Below are 16,864 nucleotides of genomic sequence, written 5' to 3'. Positions count from 1 at the left end.
GTCAATTCACTATCAAATATAGGCCACTACAGCCAATAAAACCTATTTAAAAAACTCAGTAAATTGAATTGGACAAAGTTATTGAACTAAGTTGGATAAACATAATAAATTGAGTTGGTCAGACATAAGATATGAAACTGGCATTGAACACAATTATTTCAAATAAAGTCAAAGTAAAAAGTTTCTTTAATTTAATTAAGTTAATTCAAGCTAGTTAGATTTTTAATGTTTAAGTTAATTGAATACAAAAAAGTGAATTAAGTGAGATTAATGTAAATAAGTCAATGAAATGAACAACAGCCATAAATACTTTTTTGAGTGTAGTCATTATTTACCTGGAAGTAACATAGCAAGATATTGTGCATACTGAATTCAGAAAGGATAGTTATTGTAGGACGTAGGTCCATCCTCTCTGCTGTTGTCAATACCACTGCTCCCAAGAAAACCCAGTATGATGTTTTTTTTTACATTTGTATATTTGAAATTACAATAAAGTGTCTTTTATTATTCATTTTATCAATACACATTTTTATGTGTATAAAAGTTTGTACCGGTAATAACTTTGCGATACAAATTCAGTGCTTTGCATTGCACTGAATTCCCCTATTGAGTAACAAATAAAGGTTTATTCTGTTTTATTCCATGTAAACAATAACTGCTACTTGCTTTTCCAGTGGTGTCCTCCTCCCTGATTTTATATGTCAAGCCTCTTCTCATAGTTTGAAGGCAGAAGTTAAGTCACTTTCTCCAGTGAGCAGTGATTCTTGAGAAGTGGGACAAAATGGGTTAAAATTTTTCCAATTTTTAAAAAGATTATGTAGCACCCCACTGCTCTGTCCGCTAGTAACTGGGACAAGAACTTAAACGCACTGGTGAGGTGGCTATTTGGGTTCGTTAAATTCTGATAGATACCACGCAGGTTTACCTATATTGAGTAATTCCATACTCGTCCAATTGCCATATACTCCTTTGTTGTAACATAAATAACTCCAGACAACCAACTACCTGAACAGTTTCTTTTAATAAGAACTTGGAAAAATAAAACCTTAGCTCCCCAATACCTCAAAATAATCAAAAAAACTTAAACATAGAGCAAGGTCATCAATTCCTCACACTAAATGTTTCCCAAAATAAAACTCACTTGACCTTTGTGTTTTTTTAAGAAAAACCCTTACTTTTAAGTGCTGTTTTACTATAACCAGAATTCCAATGTTGTCACTAACAGAACTCCGTACATTTACCGAAAATTTACAGTTCTAAACATAATATCACACATGGGCCCATACTCTCACACACACACCCACATACTGTCCGGTACCGGTTCAAGTTTTCGTTGCAGGCTTGATGAAGCTAGGGTACGATGTCACTACAATCTTTGTGTGATGTCTTCTCTAAAAACTCCAAGTCTACTTAAATTTACCCTTTATATGGGTAACTGCTCTCAGACTCACTTAAACCCCAGATGGCTAAACCTGACACTGGATGTAAAGGAACATGTGAGAAGTGTTCAACATACCAACTGTCAAAAATTATTGTGACTTGAGAGCCACTGTCCAAGAGAGCAGTGCATGGTGTTCCATTTACTTTAACATGAGCAGTCGCGGGTGGTCCTACTAGTCCTTTGGGCAGGTTCCTGTCCCTCGTTAACCTAAACTACTTACATAGATAGGAAATTCAATACAGTCTTTAAACAAATGAGATAATTGATCACACCCTATTTTTAGGATTTTAACCTATTTGATTCTTTAGTCTTTTTTAGCAGATGCCTTCAAATGTAAATTTCATTTAGACATTACTGCATTTCTAATGTTTAAAATTATATTTGGCACAATGTATAAAAAGTTATGAAAATTAATATGTTTAGCATAAGTTAAAGAGGAAATGTTGAAATATTAAGGCTGGAAACTCACCAGCTGTTGGCAAGCAGTTGCCCCCATCTTCTGAATATGCTGTTGGAGTGTTGCACTGAGAAGGGCTGAGGTCACAAGCAACACACTTCAGGCCATTTAGATACTCAGAACCAGGTACTGTCAATAACAGCATGATGGGACAAAACACAACAATAGCTTATGTCATGGTTAGTTAAAATCAGACTCAAATGCAGCAGGCAAAAACAACGTAAAATACAGTAGATGATTTTACAAAACTGGTAACACAAGGATAACACACAACCCCACGCACCCTCCACCCCCACACACAAAAATCCAAAACAAGTTCAAAAAATCCAAAACAAGTTCAAATCAGAGGCACAGCAAGTAGCAGAAAGGAAGGAAATGACAAGGAGAAAATGGCATGAATGTCACGAGACAGACTGGTGAATTGTGACTGAAGTGGAGGAGCTCCTCCACTCCTCCTGAAATCAAATATGTCTGGAGGTAGAAAGTGGAAGCAATGGCTAAATGAGGTAACTGATTGTAGGTATGAATTTTTGGAACAGGAGTCAGGCTGAGGGGCGGGCAGAAGGTGGCATAGGAAGCTAGGAAGATATACAGAGAAACACAAAAGAGTGAGGGAGGAAAACCTGAGTGAAGTTGCACCCCTTCCCCATCTTCTTCAAATCAGACAAAATTGGTGTCAAAAGTTTGTGCAGCAAAAATTTTTGTTTGCACCATTGTCATTTTAAAGATATTAAGAAATGTTTCCAGAGATTATGAAAGGTCAACCAGCTCCCCCCATCTCCTTCAAATCAGACAAAATTGGTGTCAAACGTAGCACTTTGAAGAACTGCTACATTTTTGCTGGTTTGTGCAGCAAAATTTTTTGTTTGTGCTGCTTTGGCTTTGAAGATATTAATGAAAGTTTAAAGGTCATTTTGGTTTGGTAAAATTTGGGAGGCTGGTTGATGTTTTGACCTTTAAACTTTCATTAATATTTTAAAAACCAAAGCAGCACAAACAAAACATCTTGCTGCATAAACCAGCACAAACGTAGTCAAGTTGCTGGACACCAATTTTGTCTAATTTGAAGAAGATGGAAGAGGGGGCTGGTTAACCTTTCATGACCTCTGGAAACATTTCTTAATATCTTTAAAATTATAGTAGCACAAACAAAAAAATATTGCTGCACAAACATAGCACAAATGCTTGACACCAATTTTGTCTGATTTGAAGAAGTTGAGGGGGGCAACTTCACTTAGGTGGGAGGAAACACAAGGGAGAAGGAAATAATTCTAATACTGAAAAAACATTAAGACTAAACAAAACATGATTAACTAAAAAGAGACGAAGACATGAAGGGGAAACAAAGAACCAAACAGAAACAAGGCTGATCTGAAAATATGAACTAAGGAACACAGAGCTAGAATAACTAGAGGGATGAAACAAAGAAATAACAACTAGAATCACTAGAGAATGATAGATGTAGATTCAGACAAAAAAAACACCTAAACCTAGAGTAACAAGATGAATAGAAACACTATGAGCGACTGAAATTAAAATAAAAACACATAAAAATGAGAAAGATCTAACAAGAAATTAATGACAACAAATAATCAAGAAGAATAAATTAAAGAGTAAACAAAAACACAATTTATAAATAAAATGAACAGCAAAAACAAAACCCAGAAACCTACAGTCATGACACCTTAATAAAGAGAAGATTTCAGAATTCTTTTTTATATTTTTTTTCTGTAATGAAACTTACAAGTCAGAGTCTGTGAGTTACAGTCGTTGGTGTTGCAACACTCAGCAGAGGCTACACCACTTTGGAAGCCCAGGATGACTGAAAATGTCTGACGGGGTGTTCTTGGACACAGAGAGGAAGCAGCCTTTGTAGATTTGTCGTTGTGTTGCTCCAGATGAAGAAGCTACAAAGTCAAAGAGCATTTGGTTCTTGTTAGAAAACAAATCAGACCTCACACCACCTGACCTGAATTTAGTTATGAAGTAAAAGTCAACATGAAGAGAGTGATACCTAAGACGGAAGCTGTTATACACATCGTTACTGAGCTGCATGTCACCGAAACTGTGCTTGAACATGTCGCATCTGTGCAGGTCAGATACTGCAGAGTTCCGGCTGGAATTAGAATTAAGTACTGAAGTGAAAAATATCTGTTTTACATGTTTTGATGATGCTCTAAGATAGTTGAAAGGCACAATATCTGATTTCTGAGTTAAAACTTTTAAACACAAAACTTTTATAAAATTTAATAATGCACTCTTCTTTTGTAATATTCCTTTCTGTTTTCAGACTTTTAATTTGTCACCTCTTGTGGATGTGATGGTCAGAGATATTGTAGAAGTTGTTGCTGCTGCAGCAGTTGTTCTGGTTGTAGTAGTTGGTGCAGCAGTGGTGGTTGTACTTGGATTTTTGCACAGATCGGTTCCACAGCAGGTTGGTCCACTGGTGATTGAACCAACACTCTGCATGAACGGCAAACTTCCCAGACCTGAAGCAGCTGTACAGGTGTTTGGTGATGCACAACCCAGTGCAGGAAATGTGTTTGCTCCATTTTTCACTGTTGATGTTAAAAGCAGGATACAGTTACATTAATTCTTTATTAGGGCAATATAAACGAAGCTCAGTGCCACTTTGTCTGTTAAGTGAATAAATTGTTTTTAATAATCAACTTCTAACTGTCTAGCATACAGTACAGATTAAGCATTAATATTTGCTCTCACTGATATTAAGAAAAGTGTACTAAGGATTAGTCAGTATTTTGTTAAACTTACAAGTTGCTGAGAAGCAGTTGGTCTCATCTCCTGAACAGGTTATTGGAGTGGTGCACTGAGAAGTTGTGGGGTTACAAGCAATGCATTGTAGGGAGTTAGTGGGCTGAGAACTGGGGGCTGAATCAAAGAAAGACAGTGGAAGAGAAACTGATTAAATATCAGCAAAAAAGGAGAATCAGATCTTCTTTTTAACTCTTGATGAACCCTACCAGGCAGAGTCTGTGAGTTGCAGTTGTCTGTGTTGCAGCACTGAGCAGATGCAATTGTACTTTGGGATCCCAAGTTGACTGAAAAAGTCGAGGTGCCTGTAGCCGGACACAGAGAGGACGCTGCACAGGCTTTGTAGAGCTGTGTTGCTGAAGTTCCAGATTGAGTAGCTGTAGAGTCAAGGAGATGTTTGGTGATGTTAGAAAATACAGCAACCTCAATGCATTATTCCATCATAAAGTAAAAGAAAACATTAGCAGAACAATACCTCGGATGGTAGCTGTTATACACATCGTCTCTGAGCTACATGTTAGTGGTATTGTGCTTGAACACGTCTGGTCTGTGCAGGTCATACACGTCAGGGCTCCAGCTGCAACCACAGAATAAAATAAACAGCTCTTATTCTGTATGCTACCGATAATTCGTCTCTTACAAACTCAAACACACAAAAAATGAGCAGAAGTTTTAACATCTACATATCAATCTTCAAAATTTTAATTGTTAAACATTCTCACAAATAATGTTCAACATCTCAACATAATTAACATTATGTAAGAAAACGGCTGAAAACTACCAACGCCATTTGTTGAAGAGTGTTTACCTGTACTATAGAGCGCCCAGAAGAGACTCAGTACAAATATTAGCTTCATCATGATGATCTCGTTGATCCTGTAGATTAATTTTCTTCTCCCACTTCTTAAAAGCAGCAGTAGTACTAAAGTTTGTATTCAGTAAAGGTGACCTTGCTGGCTGGCCATGTTCGCATGAAAAATTCACTTTATTATTTTGTTTCTGTTCTCTCACACCTAAACACACCTTAACACATCCTTTTAGGCACGTCAGCATTTGAATGGTTAGAACAGTTCACAAAAACAATATAATTAAGTCATGTAATCCAAAAAAGCAAAAACAGACATCCCACAAATATCTTTCTCTTTTTGGTCTTCATTTTATATAAAGACCAAATGCTTTAGTCATTTTCTAAAGCAGAGGAGTCAAACCTATTTTCACTTCGGGCTACATCAAGATCAAGTGTAAACATATTGATAATATTAATTGTGAAAATAAAAAATAATAAATAGCTGTTTCTGCATTCAATTAATTAATGAAAAAATCTTACTGATGTGTATTTATGCTGCAATATTTTCATATTGAAGTAATTTGGTGCAATGTAAATTAAATGAATTTATTTTTATGGATAAAATAATATTTAAGCACACAAATACGATTTTAATGTCTTATGTGTTCTTCTAGAGTCTATTGACCACATATATATTTATGGTGGCCCCGATGTGGCCTGTGAGCCTCTATATTTGCTTTTCTCCTTTAGAGAGTTTTCTAATCTGTTTTATTCTGGTGTACACATATGTTTAATAAGAAATAAATGTGTTTTAAAAGACTACTGTTTATACTGTAGCTTCTGTTTCACTGCCTCAACAGTGAAACAGTAGAAGCACACATCTTGCTTTATTTAAAGCAAGTTGTACTAACAACTGATCTGTGCATTTTAATAATATTTAACAGGCGTCTTCATCAGTCTTTTCCCGATTATTATCCATGGAGGGCACATATGGGGGAATTTTTCTGCCATAATTCAAGAGCACACATTTTCAGTCTGAAAACAGGATGTTATGTCTTTTGTTCTCAAAACTTTTAACACTTCTGCTTACATTTTCATTTTGAAAGCAGGACTTCATGTCTTTCTGCTCAACATTTGTGACGCGTGTACTCAAAACTTCTCCTTGCGCTCACACTTAGTCTCTGCTCAGACTCTGCTTGCTTTTGAAAACACCTTTTGGCAGTCGCCTGGCAACCTCTCAGCGAATAGAATGAAAGTGTAGCACTGGGTGCATTTGTTGTTTGTATTGGGTGTGCCTGTGTGGCTACTATCGATTGTAGTAACCTGCACCATCCACTGGATGTAGGGAGTTGGTTGGGTGAACAAACTCCTGCCTAAGATCAGTAGCTGTTAGCGATAAGTAGCACCTTTAAATCTACCTTTATACTGTATGCTTTGTATATTTTGGGTCAGGGGTTTGTTGACTGGATGGTTTTAAATTAACTGAACCAAATGAAATGAAAGTACCCAACATAATTGATAAATAGCATAAAATCGTATCTAATTCAAGTAGAAGTACATTTTCACATGCAAAGTTTTCAATACGAACCAAATGGAATATACTTAAAATGAAAATTTCATTAAAAATTCAATACTTTAAATATTTTTAGGAATTTTTATTGTAAAAGAAATCAATGACACAAAAAGAAAATTAAATAGTTCACAAAGAAATTATTTATGTAATATAATATATATTAAATTTGATTGTTTTATTAAATAGTAATTTAAATGTTAAATAAAGTTAAAACGCTTGCTTAATTTCCTACAGTGGTAAATAGCAAGTCTTCGAAAAACATTGGCTTTACATTTTTTCTACTTCAGTTCAAATAAGACAACAATGATTTCTCTTGAAGTTGCTAAACGATAAAGACGAAAAATCCAAGTATCAGGTGGAGAAGACCAAGTCTGAAGCTAGATGCATCACTGGTGGTTGATGTGGTGGTGGCTGCAACAGTTGCAGATGCAGTGGTTGCAGTAGTTGCACTGACTTGTGTGGTTGTAGTGGTGGTAGTAGTTGGTGCTGGGGTAGTGGTGGAAGTAGTTGGTGATAGGGTAGTGGTAGTAGAGGTTGGTGCTGGGGTAGTGGTAGCAGTGGTTGGGGCAGATGTAGTAGATGTAGTGGTGGAAGTAGTTGATGCTGGGGTAGTGGTTGTAGTAGTTGGTGATGGGGTAGTGGTTGTAGTAGTTGGTGCTGGGGTAGTGGTTGAAGTAGTTGGTGCCAGGGTAGTGGTGGAAGTAGTTGGAGCTGGGGTAGTGGTTGAAGTAGTTGTTGCTATTGTAGTGGTTGTAGTAGTTGGTGCTGGGGTAGTGGTTGTAGTAGTTGGTACTGGGGTAGTGGTTGAAGTAGTTGGTGCTAGGGTAGTGGTTGTAGTAGTTGGAGCTGGAGTAGTGGTTGTAGTGGTTGGTGCTGGGGTAGTGGTTGAAGTAGTTGTTGCTATTGTAGTGGTTGTAGTAGTTGGTGCAGGGGTAGTGGTTGTAGTAGTTGGTGCTGGGGTGGTGGTTGTAGTAGTTGGTACTGGGGTAGTGGTGGAAGTAGTTGGTGCTATTGTAGTGGTAGTAGTAGTTGGTGCTGGGGTAGTGGTTGAAGTAGTTGTTGCTATTGTAGTGGTTGTAGTAGTTGGTGCTGGGGTAGTGGTTGTAGTAGTTGGTGAAGAGGTAGTGGTTGAAGTAGTTGATGCTGGGGTAGTGGTGGAAGTAGTTGGTGCTATATTAGTGGTAGTAGTAGTTGGTGCTGGGGTAGTGGTTGAAGTAGTGGGTGCTACAGTAGTGGTAGTAGTAGTTGGTGCAGGGATAGTGGTTGTAGTAGTTGGTGAAGAGGTAGTGGTTGAAGTAGTTGATGCTGGGGTAGTGGTGGAAGTAGGTGGTGCTATCGTAGTGGTAGTAGTAGTTGGTGCTGGGGTAGTGGTTGAAGTAGTTGTTGCTATTGTAGTGGTTGTAGTAGTTGGTGCTGGGGTAGAGGTTGTAGTAGTTGGTACTGGGGTAGTGGTTGAAGTAGTCGGTGCTGGGGTGGTGGTTGTAGTAGTTGGTACTGGGGTAGTGGTTGAAGTAGTTGGTGCTAGGGTAGTGGTTGTAGTAGTTGGAGCTAGGGTAGTGGTAGTAGTGGTTGGTGCTGGAGTAGTGGTTGTAGTGGTTGGTGCTAGGGTAGTGGTTGTAGTAGTTGGTGCTGAGGTAGTTGTTGAAGTAGTTGGTGCTGGGGTAGTGGTTGTAGTAGTTGGTGCTGGGGTGGTGGTTGTAGTAGTTGGTACTGGGGTAGTGGTTGTAGTAGTTGGTGAAGAGGTAGTGGTTGAAGTAGTTGATGCTGGGGTAGTGGTTGTAGTAGTTGGTGCTGGGGTAATGGGTGTAGTAGTTGGTGCTAGGGTAGTGGTTTGTGTTGGAGTAGTAGTTGAAGTAGTTGGTGATAGGATAGTGGTTGTAGTAGTTAGTGCTGAGGTAGTGGTTGTAGTGGTTGGTGCTGAGGTAGTGGTTGAAGTAGTTGGTGCTAGGGCAGTGGTTGTAGTAGTTGGTGCTGGGATAGTGGTTGAAGTAGTTGGTGCTATTGTAGTGGTTGTAGTAGTTGGTGAAGAGGTAGTGGTTGAAGTAGTTGATGCTGGGGTAGTGGTTGTAGTAGTTGGTGCTGGGGTGGTGGTTGTAGCAGTTGGTGCTGGGGTAGTGCTTGAAGTAGTGGGTGCTACAGTAGTGGTAGTAGTAGTTGGTGCTGGGGTAGTGGTTGTAGAAGTTGGTGCAGGGGTAGTGGTTGTAGTAGTTGGTGCTGGGGTGGTGGTTGTAGTAGTTGGTACTGGGGTAGTGGTGGAAGTAGTTGGTGATATTGTAGTGGTTGTAGTAGTTGGTGCTGGGGTAGTGGTTGTAGTAGTTGGTGAAGAGGTAGTGGTTGAAGTAGTTGATGCTGGGGTAATGGTGGAAGTAGTTGGTGCTATCGTAGTGGTAGTAATAGTTGGTGCTATCGTAGTGGTAGTAGTAGTTGGTGCTGGGGTAGTGGTTGAAGTAGTTGGTGCTGGGGTAGTGGTTGTAGTAGTTGGTACTGGGGTAGTGGTTGAAGTAGTCGGTGCTGGGGTGGTGGTTGTAGTAGTTGGTACTGGGGTAGTGGTTGAAGTAGTTGGTGCTAGGGTAGTGGTTGTAGTAGTTGGAGCTAGGGTAGTGGTAGTAGTGGTTAGTGCTGGAGTAGTGGTTGTAGTGGTTGGTGCTGGGGTAGTGGTTGAAGTAGTTGGTGATAGGGTAGTGGTTGTAGTAGTTAGTGCTGAGGTAGTGGTTGTAGTAGTTGGTGCTGGGGTAGTGGTGGAAGTAGTTGGTGATAGGGTAGTGGTAGTAGAGGTTGGTGCTGGGGTAGTGGTAGCAGTGGTTGGGGCAGATGTAGTAGATGTAGTGGTGGAAGTAGTTGATGCTGGGGTAGTGGTTGTAGTAGTTGGTGATGGGGTAGTGGTTGTAGTAGTTGGTGCTGGGATAGTGGTTGTAGTGGTTGGTGAAGAGGTAGTGGTTGAAGTAGTTGATGCTGGGGTAGTGGTTGTAGTAGTTGGTGTTGGGGTAGTGGTTGTAGTAGTTGGTGCTAGGGTAGTGGTTGGTGTTGCAGTAGTGGTTGAAGTAGTTGGTGCTAGGGTAGTGGTTGTAGTAGTTGGTGCTGAGGTAGTGGTTGTAGTGGTTGGTGCTGGGGTAGTGGTTGTAGTAGTTGGTGCTGAGGTAGTGGTAGTAGTAGTTGGTGCTGGGGTAGCAGTTGAAGCAGTTGGTGCTGAGGTAGTGGTTGTAGTAGTTGCTGCTGCAGTAGTGGTTGTAGTAGTTGGTGCTGCAGTAGTGGTTGTAGTAGTTGGTGCTGGGGTAGTGGTTGAAGTAGTTGGTGCTATTGTTATGGTTGTAGTAGTTGGTGAAGAGGTAGTGGTTGAAGTAGTTGGTGCTAGGGTAGTGGTTGTAGTAGTTGGTGCTGAGGTAGTGGTTGTAGTGGTTGGTGCTGGGGTAGTGGTTGTAGTAGTTGGTGCTAGGGTAGTGGTTGGTGTTTCAGTAGTGGTTGAAGTAGTTGGTGCTAGGGTAATGGTTGTAGTAGTTGGTGCTGAGGTAGTGGTTGTAGTGGTTGGTGCTGTGGTAGTGGTTGTAGTAGTTGGTGCTGAGGTAGTGGTTGAAGTAGTTGGTGCTAGGGCAGTGGTTGTAGTAGTTGGTGCTGAGGTAGTGGTTGAAGTAGTTTGTGCTAGGGTAGTGGTTGTAGCAGTTGGTGCTGAGGTAGTGGTTGAAGTAGTTGGTGCTAGGGTAGTGGTTGTAGCAGTTGGTGCTAAGGTAGTGGTTGAAGTAGTTGGTGCTAGGGTAGTGGTTGTAGTAGTTGGTGCTGAGGTCGTTGCTGAAGTAGTTGGTGCTGGGGTAGTGGTTGTAGTAGTTGGTGCTGGGGTAGTGGTTGAAGTAGCTTGTGCTAAGGTAGTGACTGTAGTAGTTGGTGCTGGGGTAGTGGTTGTAGTAGTTGGTGAAGAGGTAGTGGTTGAAGTAGTTGATGCTGGGGTTGTGGTTGTAGTAGTTGGTGCTGGGGTAGTGGTTGTAGTAGTTGGTGCTGGGGTAGTGGTTGTAGTAGTTGGTGCTAGGGTAGTGGTTGGTGTTGGAGTAGTGGTTGAAGTAGTTGGTACTAGGGTAGTGGTTGTAGTCGTTGGTGCTGGGGTAGTTGTTGTAGTAGTTGGTACTGAGGTAGTTGTTGAAGTAGTTGGTACTGAGGTAGTTGTTGAAGTAGTTGGTGCTAGAGTAGTGGTTGTAGTAGTTGGTGCTGGGGTAGTGGTTGAAGTAGTTAGTGCTGGGGTAGTGGTTGTAGTCGTTGGTGCTGGGGTAGTTGTTGTAGTAGTTGGTACTGAGGTAGTTGTTGAAGTAGTTGGTGCTAGAGTAGTGGTTGTAGTAGTTGGTGCTAGAGTAGTGGTTGTAGAAGTTGGTGCTGGGGTAGTGACTGTAGTAGTTGGTGCTGGGGTAGCGGTTGAAGCAGTTGGTACTGAGGTAGTGGTTGTAGTAGTTGCTGCTGCAGTAGTGGTTGTAGTAGTTGGTGCTGCAGTAGTGGTTGTAGTAGTTGGTGCTGGGGTAGTGGTTGTAGTAGTCGGTGCTATTGTTATGGTTGTAGTAGTTGGTGCTGGGGTAGTGGTTGTAGTGGCTAGTGCTGGGGTAGTGGTTGTAGTAGTTGGTGAAGAGGTAGTGGTTTTAGTAGTTGGTGCTGGGGTAGTGGTTGTAGTAGTTGGTGCTGGGGTAGTGGTTGTAGTAGTTGGTGCTAGGGTAGTGGTTGGTGTTGGAGTAGTGGTTGAAGTAGTTGGTACTAGGGTAGTGGTTGTAGTCGTTGGTGCTGGTGTAGTTGTTGTAGTAGTTGGTACTGAGGTAGTTGTTGAAGTAGTTGGTGCTAGAGTAGTGGTTGTAGTAGTTGGTGCTGGGGTAGTGGTTGTAGTAGTTGGTGCTGGGGTAGTGGTTGATTTAGTTAGTGCTGGGGTAGTGGTTGTAGTCGTTGGTGCTGGGGTAGTTGTTGTAGTAGTTGGTACTGAGGTAGTTGTTGAAGTAGTTGGTGCTAGAGTAGTGGTTGTAGTAGTTGGTGCTAGAGTAGTGGTTGTAGAAGTTGGTGCTGGGGTAGTGACTGTAGTAGTTGGTGCTGGGGTAGCAGTTGAAGCAGTTGGTGCTGAGGTAGTGGTTGTAGTAGTTGCTGCTGCAGTAGTGGTTGTAGTAGTTGGTGCTGCAGTAGAGGTTGTAGTAGTTGGTGCTGGGGTAGTGGTTGAAGTAGTTGGTGCTATTGTTATGGTTGTAGTAGTTGGTGAAGAGGTAGTGGTTGTAGTAGTTGGTGCTGAGGTAGTGGTTGTAGTGGTTGGTGCCGGGGTAGTGGTTGAAGTAGTTGGTGTTGGGGTGGTGGTTGTAGCAGTTGGTGCTGGGGTAGTGCTTGAAGTTGTGGGTGCTACAGTAGTGGTAGTAGTAGTTGGTGCTGGGGTAGCAGTTGAAGCAGTTGGTGCTGAGGTAGTGGTTGTAGTAGTTGCTGCTGCAGTAGTGGTTGTAGTAGTTGGTGCTGCAGTAGTGGTTGTAGTAGTTGGTGCTGGGGTAGTGGTTGAAGTAGTTGGTGCTATTGTTATGGTTGTAGTAGTTGGTGAAGAGGTAGTGGTTGAAGTAGTTGGTGCTAGGGTAGTGGTTGTAGTAGTTGGTGCTGAGGTAGTGGTTGTAGTGGTTGGTGCTGGGGTAGTGGTTGTAGTAGTTGGTGCTAGGGTAGTGGTTGGTGTTTCAGTAGTGGTTGAAGTAGTTGGTGCTAGGGTAATGGTTGTAGTAGTTGGTGCTGAGGTAGTGGTTGTAGTGGTTGGTGCTGTGGTAGTGGTTGTAGTAGTTGGTGCTGAGGTAGTGGTTGAAGTAGTTGGTGCTAGGGCAGTGGTTGTAGTAGTTGGTGCTGAGGTAGTGGTTGAAGTAGTTGGTGCTAGGGTAGTGGTTGTAGCAGTTGGTGCTGAGGTAGTGGTTGAAGTAGTTGGTGCTAGGGTAGTGGTTGTAGCAGTTGGTGCTAAGGTAGTGGTTGAAGTAGTTGGTGCTAGGGTAGTGGTTGTAGTAGTTGGTGCTGAGGTCGTTGCTGAAGTAGTTGGTGCTGGGGTAGTGGTTGTAGTAGTTGGTGCTGGGGTAGTGGTTGAAGTAGCTTGTGCTAAGGTAGTGACTGTAGTAGTTGGTGCTGGGGTAGTGGTTGTAGTAGTTGGTGAAGAGGTAGTGGTTGAAGTAGTTGATGCTGGGGTTGTGGTTGTAGTAGTTGGTGCTGGGGTAGTGGTTGTAGTAGTTGGTGCTATTGTTATGGTTGTAGTAGTTGGTGCTGGGGTAGTGGTTGTAGTGGTTAGTGCTGGGGTAGTGGTTGTAGTAGTTGGTGAAGAGGTAGTGATTGTAGTAGTTGGTGCTGGGGTAGTGGTTGTAGTAGTTGGTGCTGGGGTAGTGGTTGTAGTAGTTGGTGCTAGGGTAGTGGTTGGTGTTGGAGTAGTGGTTGAAGTAGTTGGTACTAGGGTAGTGGTTGTAGTCGTTGGTGCTGGTGTAGTTGTTTTAGTAGTTGGTACTGAGGTAGTTGTTGAAGTAGTTGGTGCTAGAGTAGTGGTTGTAGTAGTTGGTGCTGGGGTAGTGGTTGTAGTAGTTGGTGCTGGGGTAGTGGTTGAAGTAGTTAGTGCTGGGGTAGTGGTTGTAGTCGTTGGTGCTGGGGTAGTTGTTGTAGTAGTTGGTACTGAGGTAGTTGTTGAAGTAGTTGGTGCTAGAGTAGTGGTTGTAGTAGTTGGTGCTAGAGTAGTGGTTGTAGAAGTTGGTGCTGGGGTAGTGACTGTAGTAGTTGGTGCTGGGGTAGCAGTTGAAGCAGTTGGTGCTGAGGTAGTGGTTGTAGTAGTTGCTGCTGCAGTAGTGGTTGTAGTAGTTGGTGCTGCAGTAGTGGTTGTAGTAGTTGGTGCTGGGGTAGTGGTTGAAGTAGTTGGTGCTATTGTTATGGTTGTAGTAGTTGGTGAAGAGGTAGTGGTTGTAGTAGTTGGTGCTGAGGTAGTGGTTGTAGTGGTTGGTGCCGGGGTAGTGGTTGAAGTAGTTGGTGTTGGGGTAGTGGTTGTAGTGGTTGGTGCTGGAGTAGTGGTAGTAGTGGTTGGTGCTGGATTAGTGGTTGTAGTGGTTGGTGCTGAGTTAGTGGTTGTAGTGGTTGGTGCCGGGGTAGTGGTTGAAGTAGTTGGTGCTGGAGTAATGGTTGTAGTAGTTAGTGCTAAGGTAGTGACTGTAGTAGTTGGTGCTGGGGTAGTTGTTGAATCAGTTGGTGCTGGGGTAGTGGTTGTAGTAGTTGGTGCTAGGGTAGTGGTTGTAGTAGTTCGTGCTAAGGTAGTGACTGTAGTAGTTGGTGCTGGGGTAGTGGTTGTAGTAGTTGGTGCTGAGGTAGTGGTTGTAGTGGTTGGTGCTAAGGTAGTGACTGTAGTAGTTGGTGCTGGGGTAGTGGTTGTAGTAGTTGGTGCAACTGTGGTTGTTGTTGCACTTGGATTATTGCACAGACCGGTAGCACAGCAGGTTGGTCCACTGGTGATTGAACCAACACTCTGCATGAACGGCAAACTTCCCAGACCTGCAGCAGCTGTACAGGTGTTTGTTGATGCACAACCCATTGCAGGAATTGTGTTTTTTCCATTGTTCACTGTTGATGTAAAACAGTGTAAAGTTACATTATTTGCTTAAAATATAATATAGTTCTATTTTCCTACGATGCAGTATTAATATAACATTGGGATTAGTCTTCATTTTGTCCAAGCTATTAAATATGAAAGCTTACAAGTTGCTGAGAAGCAGTTGGTCTCATCTCCTGAACAGGTTATTGGAGTGATGCACTGAGATGTTGTGGGGTTACAAGCAATGCATTGAAGGGAGCTAGTGGGCTGAGGACTGGGGGCTGACATAAAAATGGATAATGGAAGAAACTGATTAAATATTAAAGAAAAAACATGAAATTGTTTAAGAAAAAAGGATGGCCAGATTTTTTTCTTTTTAACTCTTGATGAAACCTACCAGGCAGAGTCTGTGAATTGCAGGTGTCTGTGTTGCAGCACTGAGCAGATGCAATTGCACTTTGGGTTCCCAAGTTGACTGAAAAAGTCGAGGTGCCTGTAGCCGGACACAGAGAGGACGCTGCACAGGCTTTGTAGAGCTGTGTTACTGAAGTTCCAGATTGAGTAGCTGTAGAGTCAAGGAGATGTTTGGTGATATTAGAAAATACAGCAACCTCAATGCATTATTCCATCATAAAGTAAAAGAAAACATTAGCAGAACAATACCTCGGATGGTAGCTGTTATACACATCGTCTCTGAGCTACATGTTAGTGGTATTGTGCTTGAACACGTCTGGTCTGTGCAGGTCATACACGTCAGGGCTCCAGCTGCATCCAGGTGAAGAAAGACTTTTTAAATTCTCAGAAAGTTTGAACTCAAAAGGTTCTTTTCAGTACTTTACATTTACACATTACATATTTTCAGCAGATTGTTAATAGGTAAAATGTGAAACCAAACAACAAAGTGCCAGTAGTTTGTAAGTGTTAGAGTTATGCAATGCTTCATATTTTTGCTATCAATGTCATACCAAATAAATACATGTCGTCTTGCAGATACCAATACTGGTACTTTTTATTATTTAAGTTTGATATTTGTCCTACATTTAAGTGTTTTTGTGGTATTTCACCAAATTATGTTGCTACAACCATAGAATTTAAAAAACTACTACGCTAATGATATATTAAGACAAACAGAAACAATAAAACAACACAACAAACTTGTGTGCATTTTTTTCTTAAAAAGGTGCAAAATATTATTTGAGAGAAAATCAAAACTACAACATAAAAATGCAATAACATTTTGTAAGGAATCCAATATTGATCAATATTATAAGGATGTTGGATCGCTTTACATGCCTTTACTAAATACCACTCTTGATTTTTTATTTTTTCATAGTTAATGTAATGTTTAAAGGAGTCAACTACCTTAATACATTTTCATTGTGTAATATTGACAGAATTTAATACATAAAATATTGGAACAGGACAAAAAATTCTTTGTAGACATGACTGTCAACCATCCCTCTGCCGTCCTCTCCCCCTTTAAACAATAACATCTAAAGAACCTAATAACATACAAAAAGTGAAGTGCCTAAAATTGTATTGGTAATTCAACATTATTATTCATCAGTGCAAAAGAATAGCATTATTAATGATGATAGGAAGAGCACAGGATTCAATGATTTATAGAGAACCAATTTAAACTCCAAACATTAGACAGCACATAACAACCTTGACTTGCATGATAATTAGTCTGTTGGTGGAAAAAATAACTGTTTGGATCCAATTTCTGTAAATTCAAATACACTAATAAAATCAAGAAATATCTGTAAACTCTTTTGTCTGTTTTTTGAGCAACAATGTTAACAATTACAGCTGAAAAAATATAAAAAATGTAATTTGGAGGGCTTCTAATTAATGAACAAATAAAAAATGACATATGTAATAGATAATGTTACCTGTACTGTACAGTGCCCAGATAAACGTTAGGGAAACAATCAGCTTCATGGTGATGTTCAGTTGGATCCTACAGGTGAGTTCCTCTGGATTCTGATAATAAACATTTGGAGTTCTTCTGAACTTTATAGGCTGGACAGATGACCTCACTGATTGGGTGTGTTTCCAGTTTCATGGCGCCACAACCCAAAAACGCATCTTTGCATTCGTCAAAGCATCATGAAAGTATGTCAGCACACCTTAACACACCTAACATACCTTTTAAAACAGGGGAGTATGAAATAGAAAATATCAATTCACTACAATGAAAAGTATCATTAAATTACACACACACAGCACCACCAAAAAAGGCGTTCCAAAAATAAGTCTTGAACATTTTGTGCTTTTGTTTCCATTGTTGTGGACATGAAGTA

The 16,864-nt window shown here is 40.9% G+C and overlaps 2 protein-coding genes and 1 long non-coding RNA gene across 3 annotated transcripts; 1 reads left to right on the top strand and 2 right to left on the bottom strand.

The window, feature by feature from the left end:
• Positions 1 to 1,165: 1,165 nt before the first annotated feature.
• LOC114152602 (phospholipase A2 inhibitor and Ly6/PLAUR domain-containing protein-like) lies at positions 1,166 to 5,624 on the bottom strand. Its single transcript, XM_028030544.1, has 8 exons — positions 5,479 to 5,624; positions 5,146 to 5,247; positions 4,880 to 5,047; positions 4,671 to 4,787; positions 4,205 to 4,456; positions 3,913 to 4,014; positions 3,643 to 3,805; positions 1,166 to 2,027 (listed from the first exon to the last, which is right to left on the bottom strand). Exons 1-7 carry the CDS (start codon positions 5,528 to 5,530, stop codon positions 3,684 to 3,686), a joined length of 915 nt encoding a protein of 304 aa, XP_027886345.1. The 5' UTR covers positions 5,531 to 5,624; the 3' UTR covers positions 1,166 to 2,027; positions 3,643 to 3,683.
• A 6,284-nt stretch (positions 5,625 to 11,908) lies between these two features.
• Positions 11,909 to 12,685, top strand: LOC114152607 (uncharacterized). The gene is made up of 3 exons (XR_003597174.1): positions 11,909 to 11,949; positions 12,247 to 12,327; positions 12,571 to 12,685. It is a non-coding gene; the product is annotated as an uncharacterized LOC114152607 (long non-coding RNA).
• Positions 12,686 to 13,279: 594 nt separating this feature from the next.
• Positions 13,280 to 16,620, bottom strand: LOC114153222 (threonine-rich protein-like). The gene is made up of 9 exons (XM_028031620.1): positions 16,454 to 16,620; positions 15,222 to 15,323; positions 14,956 to 15,123; positions 14,723 to 14,839; positions 14,370 to 14,587; positions 14,181 to 14,248; positions 13,575 to 13,843; positions 13,440 to 13,492; positions 13,280 to 13,285 (listed from the first exon to the last, which is right to left on the bottom strand). Exons 1-9 carry the CDS (start codon positions 16,500 to 16,502, stop codon positions 13,280 to 13,282), a joined length of 1,050 nt encoding a protein of 349 aa, XP_027887421.1. The 5' UTR covers positions 16,503 to 16,620.
• Between the last annotated feature and the right edge of the window lie 244 nt (positions 16,621 to 16,864).

Source organism: Xiphophorus couchianus, chromosome 11 (genome assembly GCF_001444195.1).
Source record: "Xiphophorus couchianus chromosome 11, X_couchianus-1.0, whole genome shotgun sequence".
In the NCBI taxonomy this organism is placed as follows: Eukaryota; Metazoa; Chordata; class Actinopteri; order Cyprinodontiformes; family Poeciliidae; genus Xiphophorus; species Xiphophorus couchianus.
The sequence above is the reverse complement of the archived record's forward strand: the minus strand, read 5'-3'. Positions and strand labels throughout refer to the sequence as shown.